Source organism: Rhincodon typus, chromosome 2, assembly GCF_021869965.1.
Source record: "Rhincodon typus isolate 14 chromosome 2, sRhiTyp1.1, whole genome shotgun sequence".
NCBI classification, from domain to species: Eukaryota; Metazoa; Chordata; class Chondrichthyes; order Orectolobiformes; family Rhincodontidae; genus Rhincodon; species Rhincodon typus.
The window spans coordinates 134,686,832-134,697,660 of NC_063333.1; the positions used below are offsets into that span (position 1 = coordinate 134,686,832).

General features: G+C 43.5%; 1 protein-coding gene across 5 annotated transcripts in view; it reads left to right on the top strand.

The window, feature by feature from the left end:
• fhod3b (formin homology 2 domain containing 3b) overlaps positions 1-10,829 on the top strand; it is a 607,059-nt gene that overhangs the window by 583,129 nt on the left and 13,101 nt on the right. For all 5 annotated transcript variants that reach the window (XM_048611383.1, XM_048611368.1, XM_048611373.1 and 2 more), the window contains 2 exons: positions 3,202-3,382; positions 5,065-5,226. In XM_048611383.1, coding sequence (XP_048467340.1) covers positions 3,202-3,382; positions 5,065-5,226 — 343 coding nt within the window. The remainder of the gene's footprint in view (positions 1-3,201; positions 3,383-5,064; positions 5,227-10,829) is intronic.

Below are 10,829 nucleotides of genomic sequence, written 5' to 3' on the forward strand. Positions count from 1 at the left end.
CACACACACACACACACACGTGAGCATGCTAAAGATGAAACTCAAGTGTCAGAATTATTAATCTTCCGATATTCCCAAGGCTGTATGTTGGTCTAATGGTCAGCTGGTTGTCCATTACTGCAGTCTGGCCTTCAGCAGTTCAGCCATACCATTAAACCTCGAGGCTTCCCTGCTTCCTTCTAGTTCCACTAAAATCCTTGGGAAAGCCAGGATTTCCTTTCTCAGGATTGGCCAGCAGCAGCCACTTTTCAAGGACTGCTGGCTTTGATGCTCAACACGGAGTTCCACTGAGCATGTGACGTACCAAATTTGCACCTAGGTCTTAAACTCAATCTTTTAAACTAAACTTTTAGTCCCATTTTAAATATTTTATGGAGATCCTGCCTGTACAAGCAGGAATGCTCGTAGCTTAAATCATGGCTTGGTTAAAAGTCATATTAATGGAACTTTGCCACAAAATCGCTCCAGATTTTTTTAAAAAAAGGTGTTTCACACTCAGTAATGATGCTTATTTGAAGAGCTGGTGCAGTTGCAACTCCCATCTCCTTTTTAGGACTGGATTTACTCCTGCCTGCAAATCACCGAATCCTCCACCATTAACATCATGCAGGTCCCAGTTAATGAGGTAGATAACTCAACCAACCACACACATACTGTGGCTATGAGTGCAGGTCAGAGACTGGGCACTCTTTGAGTAACTCACCTTGCCACCTCACAACCGTTTCCACTATTTACAAAGCACAACTCAGGAGGGTGTAGGAAGACTCTCCCACCCGGCACCACGCTCTTGGTGCAGCTCCAACTACTCTCGAAGCTTGACACCATCCATTCTAAAGCAGCCTGCCAACCCACCACCTGAAGAGTTTACTTCCTGGCACACATTGGCTGCAGCGTGACCCATCTATGAGAGAAATCTTGACAGCACTTTTCAAACCACAGTTTCTACCATCTGGAATCACAAGAGCAATAGATGTACTGGGAACACTCCCATCCACAAATTCCCCCGCAAGTTTCTCACGCACTGACTTGTGAGCATATCATTATTTCTTTCACTGCTGCTGTGGTAAAGTCCCAAATGCCCCTCCCTGGGATGTGACTACAAGGCAGTAACAGTTAAAGAAAGCAGCTCATCAGCTTTTTTAAGGCAGTTAGTGAGGGACAACTGTCTTGATAGCAGCACCTACATTTCATGACTGGTTTTAAAAAACATGTACGTTCCTGAAGTTGACAATCAGATGCAAGAATCCCACTGGTGTAAAAGGCAAGTTGGAGTCCAGTGTTCTGTGGTATCTCATTTCTTACTCCCTCAGGACTCCATTAGCCTTTGATGATGGACGTTAATATTGTATTGTATGTATTTTGGCCTAGTCAGCAGCTACTTCAGCTTGAGACTGGACCAAAAATTTGCTCCAAACTTTCATGTCCCAGTTCTGAAGAGCTTGCAAACCTCCCTTTTCACATTGAAATTTACAATTCTTTGGACATCATTGAATGGGTAATATTTTTGTATGAAGAACTGCTGACTTGCCAATTTAAAAACAGCACTCCTCTGATAGCTGTCCGACTGTAAATGTTGCTTATCATTTAAAAATAATAACTCCGTGATCATACCAGAAAACAAGATGGCGTTATAGGATATTTGAAAGGCAGGGACACATTTTCGTGTTTGTGGTTGACACTTTGGGTCTCGTTTTCATCTGGGCTCAGGAAACCCAAACTTGTGCACTTTTATGGATCTCAAAACTCACACTTGACCCTTGTGTGACTTTAGTGTGGATTGTTGGTCCCTTCACATTGGTCAAAAAATTCAGTGTGAGGAGTGTGGGTGCAGAGATGCAACACTTAGAAGACCATCTTAGTTCTCCAATGCATCATCAACCCTAATCTTTCCCCTTCAACTCCCATGACCTGAGCCACTTCTAATTCTCTGATAAACTGTCCTGCCCCTCAGGTTACCTGATTCCTCTCAATGACACCATCCCCTCTGCCACAAACAAGCTACAACATTTCCCCTATGTATCTATACTCCATAATTGCAAACTTAGCCTGCACTGTCCAGCTCTTGGGAAACTTGCAGCAGTAATGGGGATTATTTTAAAATCATCGGAAAATCATTAAACTTCTAAGAATTGTTTTCTTAAAAAAATCCTGAATTCAGACACACATTGTTTTTGAATAGAAAACTCAAGGGGGCGAAATAATACTGGAGTCTTTTAAGAACTTATTAGGTTTGTAAACAAACAAGAAATTACATCAAAGATATAATTTGTTATTAGAGGCTCAAAGGTTTCAATAGATCAATAAGACCTCCTGCTGAGCCAAAGATTTTGAAATCCAGCTAAGTATTCGCAATAGAATATTTATTGTAACAAAAACTTCCAGCTCCACTGACAGAACAGATATCGAGTTCTAGTTCCAAGCAGAATATCTGTCAGTCGTTAGCATGGAAGAAGGTGCAGCTAATATTTCCTAGCTTCAGAAGCATTTTATTTTTAAAAAGCCAGATTTGCCAGTCCAATTAAGTCAGAGCACAATAACGTTACAACAGAAGTCATATTTTTGTACTTTTCAATACATTATGGTATTTTCTTCATTGGAAAAGTTCTTAATGACAGTGAGCACTTGGACTATGTTGATCAAAGTAAGGATTATCTTAAGAGGACAGAACCTAATTGTGACACTTAATAGTGTCAAAATATGTTATACTTTTCAGAATGTGCCCAATTCTACTACAGGTCTCCCATTTTCTTCACAAACTCTTGAACCATGTGGGCATTTAGTGGACCTCCAAAAGCCCCCATGCCACCAGGCGAATGTTTTGTGCAAGAGAAAATCTGACTTTTGCCTGCCACCCCTCATTTAAAATGGGGCACCTGACTTCAGCAGGGTCAGGCCTGTATTTTACACTCTAAGCATTCCCAACCTGCTAAAAGATTGGGTTGGGAAAGCGGAAGAAAATCTGATTTTGTCCAAGAACAATCAGTGCAGCCACTTGAGCTCCAAAATAGTCGTCTTCACCCAAAAAAAAAATAATTTCAAAGTTGCTTCACGTGGGATCTTGGATAATGCTTTTTTTGTTGCACAAGCGTACGTATGCCTTTTCGTAGACTTGCAGTATGTGTATGCATTAGATGTGAAAGAATATAGCCCCATGGGCTGCCAAAGGAATGATGTGATTTGTGTATGTGATTTGTTATGCAGACAGGAAAGTTCTCCAGCAACACTGAAACTGTCTCGGGTGAGAGCCAGCCGCACGGATTGCAGTCTGCCGAAGAGGCAGCAGAACATGAAAACATGAAAGCTGTTCTGAAAACCTCAGTACCATGTGGCGAAGTCACCACCGCTGTGCCAGGGGTGCGGACCCGAACAAGAGCCAGCAGAGGTAAAAGGCCCCATTTACACTGGTAACTCATCTCATGCCTCAGTTGCATAGTACTAAAATATTTTACAGCACAGTACAGAAACAGGCGGCTATGCCAGTATTTAAACTCCACATAAAAATCATAGAATCCCTACAGTGTGGAAGCAGGCCATTTGGCCCATCAATTCCATATCAATCCTCTGAGGAGCAATCCACCCCCCCAACCTATCCCTCTAACCTTGCATTTTCCATGGCTAATTCCCCCTAGCCTGTACATCCCTGGACACTACGGGCAGTTTAGCATGGCCAATCCACCTAACCTGTACATCTTTGAGCTGTGGGAGGAAACCCACACAGACACGGGGAGAATGTGCAAACTCCACACAGACAGTCACCCGAGAGTGGAATCGAACCTGGGTTCCTGACGCTGTGAGGCAGCAGTGCTAACCACTGAGCCACGGTGCCACCCCATGAGCTGCCAAAGGGATGGTCTGATTTGGAAGTATGCAATGTGTTATGCAGGCAGGAATATCTCCAGCAATATTGAAACTGTCTCGGGTGACATGGGCCTCCTTCCACTCTTTGAGCACTTTCCTTGAATTTTTGAAGTCTGTGTCCTCAATCAGCACAGGGAGAGGATCAGCTTGACAGTGGGCAACCCCAGCATCTTCATTGGGTGAAGAAATTCAATCCAAGGGCTTGGATTACTATGAATCAAACCTCAATCCGATCCAAATGAAAAAGTAATAATTTTTTTAGCCTTCTTTCTCACAAATTATTCGATAAAAAGACAACACAGCGCTGAGGAAGGTATGAGAGAGTATCCTTAGTTTATCTTGCTGACTGACATTCCCTAATGCCATGGATGCCATAACATTGTGTCCAGATCATCAGAAATATGTAGATGTGAAGCACCTATTTTATAAAAATAAATGTAGAAAACAAAAAATGTTTTTAATGGCACTAAACTGGCAGTCTGCCTGTCAGTTTCTGAGGATTCTTGGACATCAGCCCAAGAAACAGTGGAATGGTCTACCCTTCTCAATTTTAATTTGCTCCTATCCAACTTAGTAAAAGATTTTTCATGGAAAGAACTCAGCAATAATAGAATGCTACTTTTTCGTTGTCTGGGTTTCTTCGACAGGTCGGTTAAGGTCAAGGGAGTGAAGCAGAGATTTAAAATATCAGGGCTAGATAAGCAGAACCTCTTCTCACTTGCTCAATTTTTGCCTAAAACTAAGCCACCCGTAGAGATTTATTTCCAAAAAGTAGGGGGCAGCCCAATTAACATTCAGACATCGTGTGCCCTGGTGATAGCATCAGGCCCGAGTCAAAAGATGTGAAATTCATAAGAGCAACTGCTTTCGGAATTATTTTGGATCCAGAAGCCTCATAAGGAAGTTTGCAGATGCTCTCCCCTGCATTCTCAGCCCAGTCAAAATCTGCACTGTAACTCCAACTGCAGCCTAGAAATTTGGCCACCCTTCCCCTGCTCAACAACTCCCCTCCCCATTGTGTCAGCCAGGAGACTGTCCAAAGGTATTCAAACATTCTCTACTCGTGTTGGGCTCCTCTTTTCTTGTCCTTGTCATTTTTCATCCCGGCCACCACCTGTCAATGTTAAAGCCTGAAGCTCTACATCACTACTTCAGCCACCAAATTGCAAATCTCTAATCGTGTCCCACGGCTTTTGCTCCATCCAGGCCGTGTCGGGTCATGCACTGCAGGCAACGATGACTCCCCAAATGCCACAGACGATGCTGCAGACGAAATAATGGATCGGATTGTCAAGTCAGCCACTCAAGTGCCAAATCAGCGAACTGTGCCTAGAGAGAGGAAAAGATCGCGTGCGAACAGGAAGTCTTGTAAGTGGCCTGTTTCCCCCAATCTGCTCTGTGTTACTGTAGTACGGATATCAATAATTCTGAGGAAAGATTGCATTCCTGAACTGTCGACCAAGTTATGTTCTCGGGTAACCTGACCCGCTGTCTGCAGCAGTCTTTCGGGTTACCGTCCCCTGCAGTATTTTGCTTTTTTTCTTAAAATATGTTTTACGTCCTTCTGCCTCCTCCCGCTTCTCCAATCTAGTCATGCTACTCAACTCATCGAACAATGTGTGCAACAGAAATTAAAGTGTTTTGTTTTTGCTGCATCAGCTTCAGACTCATTTTTCGTGCAGGTAAGCTCTGCCTTTGGGCCAGGAGGAATTGTGGCGCTTCTGCCTGGGTCTCCAGCTCACCACCTTCCCCTCGGGACCCATACACTCTGGGGTTGGAGGGCAGATCCAGCTCCTGTGCTCTCGTTAACGGAGCAACAAAGTCCTTAGCCATTCCTATAGTCACAGCCTGCTCTGGAGTGCTCCACATCAGACAGGCAGACAAGCCTATGAAATAGGGTGGCTGACCAATGAGGATCCTGCAAGGAGAAAAAACAAAATGTGCATCTTGTAGTTAAAATGACACAACATAGAGAGAAAAATGCTGAAACTTTAACTCTTTCCCCCTACTTTTAGGAAACTATTGCTATCAATAACCAAGGACCCATTTTTCACTTCAGTTGCCTTATCAACTTGTCCTGCCACTTGCAAAGATTTCGGCCCCAGATTTTGTTGCTTCTGCACCTCTTACAAAGTGTACCATTTGATTTCTATTGCCTCTTCATGCTTTCCTCCAAAATGTATCACTTTGCACCTCTGTTGGAAAATCTACTCATTTTGCCTGCCTGTTGGTCTTCCTGAAGTCTGCTACCATCTCGCTCACTGTTTTTGCACTGAAATGATGCCCGTATAACCAAGCCCATGTCATTAATTCATATCAAACATAGCTTTGATCACCATAACTATCTCAAGTGGAACCACTGTATACTTATCTCCAGTCTGAAAGCAACAGTTGGTCACTACTCTTTACTTTCTGTTCCTTAATCAACTTTGCACCCATGGTGCCAGTTTGATACCATCGGCTTCAATTTTGCTAACCAGTATATTATGAGGTACTTGATCAACCACCTTTTGAGATTGTACACTGTAACATCAATCACCATCTTCCTACTGCCTTCATCAATCCTCTCTATTATATAAACAACAAACTTGATCAAGTTTATCGGGTACAATGTGTCATCGTCAAATTTACATGAGCTGTCATTGGGTAGCCCAAGTCTTTCCAAGTGACAGTATAATTTGTCCAGATTGTTGTATGTGACGGTTTCCCACCAGTGACTGTAGAACTATGGGTACCTGGTTTATCCCCCTTTTTCTTATTTTTGAATATTTTGTTTGCCATTTATAACCCTCCAGAGTTTTGGTAAGCCCCTCATGTGAAGAGAACTGGACTATTGTGGACACAGCCCCTGTTACGTCCAACACGCCTTTACTCTGTAACCTAGGTTACATCACATCCACACTGGATGACATTCTACTTCGAGCTATTTTAAATGCCTAATTTTTATTCTATTCAGTCTCTCTTTTGCTGTCTCCTTTATGGGGGTTATATATAGGTGTGAATGGGTTAATACCGAGGAGTGTCATAAGCACCACCTGCTATCATGATGTCATATAGAGATAGCAAGAACTGCCGATGCTGGAGATAACACGGTGTGGAGCTGGAGGAGCATAGCAGGCCAGGCAGCATCAGAGGAGCAGGAAAGTTGACGTTTTGGGTCGGGACCCTTCTTCAGAAATAGACTGGGGGCAAAACAGCTTAGGATCTCAAAGGATTGGGGCTTAGAGTCTAGTCGTTTTCAAAGTCTTTGTGATAATGTGTCTCACGACGATGTCACTATATCTTGTTAACTGCAGGAAGCTCTTGTGGTTTTCCTCTGCCACGTTAAGCTGAGCGCACACTGTAGTTTCCACCAGCTAAACGATGGTGGCAGTAACCTTCTTCATAAGCAGCAGTTTGTACAGCACGCTGCGATGGCATGGCCAGACTGCAATTCTCCCATCGGAAGCATTTTGCCCTGAGTAAATAGATAACAAACAACTTGGAGTGTACCTCAGTCATATTGTTCCACCGCCCCCACTCCCAGGCCCTCCTTTTTAACTATGTTCTTTACATTATCCATGTGTTTAAAAAAAGTTTCTATTGTTTTCTTTAAGTTGCATGCTAATCCATTCTCGTGCAGTCTCTTGGCCCATTTGATTCCCTCCATCTTCTGTTTAAACTTTGGCTCTTTACTGAATTATGAATCTGGCATATATCATAAGGTATTTTTTGCTGCCTGTTTTTAATATCTTTACCTTTCATAACCCAGTGAGCTGTAGCTTTAGATGCCCTGCCTTTCTCCCTCCTGGATAACATCTGGTCTGTCCGTACAATCACCTCTTCGAAGGCCTCGCAATGCTCAGTCTCTGGGTTACATGCCAATTATTGACTGTATCCCAACAGGACCAAATTCACTTTCAACCCTCTGGAATTGAGCCTCCTTTATTCAGGGACTTTTACATTTGACGGATTCTTGTCTTTTTCCTTATCTGCTCCGAAGTTAGTCATTGCTTCCCGACTGCATTCCCATTGAAACGTGCAGCACTTGACCCAGTTTACTGCCCAGAGGCAGGTCCAGCCCAATTCCATGTTTTGGTGGCCAGGAAGGATACCGATTAAGAAAAGTTTCCTTGGGCACATTTTGAGAACTCTTCACCCACTTTGCCCTTTTGTTTGTATTCAGCATGATTAGTATTAAACATTTGTTTCTTTCTCTTGCTTTGTTTTGTCAGTTTACGACAAAGTTAGAATTTTGATGTATCACTTGGGCCTGTCTACAAACTTTTTTCACCTTATCCGGCACATTAATAGGGAGGGAAAGAAGGGCAAGAGGGAAAGCCAGGGTATTAAAGCTAGAGCTCGCTGGGTTAAGAAGACTAAAGATATTAAGGTGTTGAAACAAAAACAGAACTGGTTCTGAGGAAGGGCCACCAGACCTGAAGCGTTAACTCTGTTTTCTCAATCACAGATGCTGCCAGACCTGCTGAGCTTTTCCAGCAACTTTGTTTTTGTTCCTAATTTACAGCATCCACAGTTCTTTTGGCTTTTATATTAAGGTGTGATTTGCCTGAGAGTGATATCTACCTGTTCTTAGCTGTTCCTTTTTCTCGAGAGGCAAGCAAATGAACAATCCCTTCACTCTGCTAAAGGTAGAGCTCCATTATCTGCCTGAGAGAGTGCAACACCAGATGCATTGGCACTGAGCCATACTTCACTCGCCCCACGTCATTGCTGAAATGGTGGTCTCAAGAGGCAGCAGCGGCCACAACGTAAGCCAGAAGAGGCACCGGCTGCTTCAGCCCGGTGGGCCCAGCGCTAGTTTGAGCCTAGTTCGGGACCTGGCTGCTTCCGCGGTTGCTGCATCGCCGGGATTTGCCCAGCGCAGACTCATGGTGAAGACACTGGTGGAGGCAAGGGTGGCGTCGAAGAATGGCGAGACTGGCAGCGACGTAGCTCCAGGCCATGAGTGGGCTCAGGTACCTGATGGCGGAGGTAGTGATGTGCCAGCTGCGGCAGCGTGCAGGGACATGCAGCACCTGAGCGTTCACAGACTGAGGGATAGACTTTGTGGTTTTCTTTTTCTGGGGACGAGTACTCATGGCGGGGAAGTGATCTGCACATTTCCTTTTCTTTCGCCTGTATCTTTTATGTCTGCTTCTGTTTTTAATACTAAGATGGAGTTGGAGAATGGTGATTTTGAACACTTTTCTCTGTACTCCTGTATTCCTGCACTTGAGTACCCATGACAATAAAATCTAAGTCTTATTGCCCAGGAGCAGATCCCGCACAGCTGATCCATACAGTTGAGCAGGAAGCGAACAGATTTAAGAAAGTTCTCTCCTACACATTTTGGGCAAAACCAACACTGCTGTCCCCTGCCCAACTAGGGCTGTCAGGAAAACCATAGAAATGCAAATGCTGGAACAAAAACAGGAACTTCTGGAGAAATTCAGGTCTGGCAAGAATCAGGAGTCTTTTTAACTCCAGAACTACCTGGGCTAAAGCGAAAAGTTGGCTGAAAGAAGACTTGAAAGGGAGCTCAACATCCCAAGAGACGAAGTTTTCAGACAGGACAGAGAGTGGATTAAAAAAAAGATTTGGGGTAAGGGGTGTTGGGGCATTATTGATTTCAGGAATCCAATCTAGTTGTCGGGAAACCATCAAAGAAGGGGGAAGTTAACACAAGCGGCTCTGTGTACAATGTAAGGAGGTAGAGCAAATATGTATACAAATTTCTGAATGCAAAAAAAAGGAGCAATAATAGTTGGGCACTCAACTGTCCAAATATCAACTGAGATAAGAACACCAGGAAAGGCACAAAGGGCATAAAATTCTTTGAACTATGTTCAGAAGAACCTTTTTAGCCAAAACTTAAATAACCCAATGATGAAGTTGGAGCAGTGGTGGGTGGGTGGGGCTGTGCTCTACTTGATTTCATCTTGGGAAATGAAGCTGAATGAGTGGACAAAGTAGCGATGGGTGATCATTTGGAAGATTGTGGCTGTAACACAGATTTAACATCATGGGAAAGGGCAAAGGTAGAACGTGGATAAAAGTTTTAATTTGAGGTAAAAAATAATTGAGTTAAGGGGTGATCTGTGAAAGTGGACCAAATACAGCTACTTGAAGGAAAATTGGTGACAAATCAATGAGGAGCATTTGAAAGTGGGATTCTATGGGCAAAGTGTTGACATGTCCCAACATGGAGGAAGGGTGGTACTGCCAAATCTAGAGCCCGTGGTTGACATACAGGTTAAGATGCAGCAAAAAAAAAAAGCTTGCTACAGTATTAAGTTTTTGTGACTGTCATAGGCTGGCAGGATTATAGTAAAATAAAGTCATCGTTGTCCAAGAGGACCAGAGGACTGTACTCTCATTAGGGAGAGATGATTTGTGGTGACTTAACCAGAGGGTCACCACACCTCAGGCAAAGGGAGAATGTGAGAAAGTGGGATCTTCACAGTAACCTCAGCCAGTGTGGGAATTGAACCCAGGCTGTTGGCATCATTCTGCGTTGCAAACCAGGCATACAGCCAACTGTGCGAGTCAACCCTCATTGGGATATGTGATCTACAGGAATAAAGTAAAAGAGGAAATTAGGAAAGCAAAGAGAAGATGCAGAAAAAAAATTAGCAAGTAAAATCAAGGTGTTTTATCAGTATATTAAGAGCCAGAGGATGACTAAGGAAAGATTATGGTCTAACAGAAACACAAATTGGAAATTTGCACATGGATGCAGAAGATGTTGGTTCTTATTGACCACTTTGCTTCTGCCCTCACAAAGGAGAAGATTGATGCAGACATACTCGCTGAAGAGGAGTGTGGAATATTAGACCATTAGGCTTAGGAGCAGAAGCAGGCCATTTGCCCCATCCTGGCTGCTTCCCCATCCAATGAGATTGTAGCTGACCTGATAATCCTCAACTCCACTTTCCTGTGTATGTTTTTTTTACCCCATCACTCTGGATTCCTTGATAACAAGGTGTAGA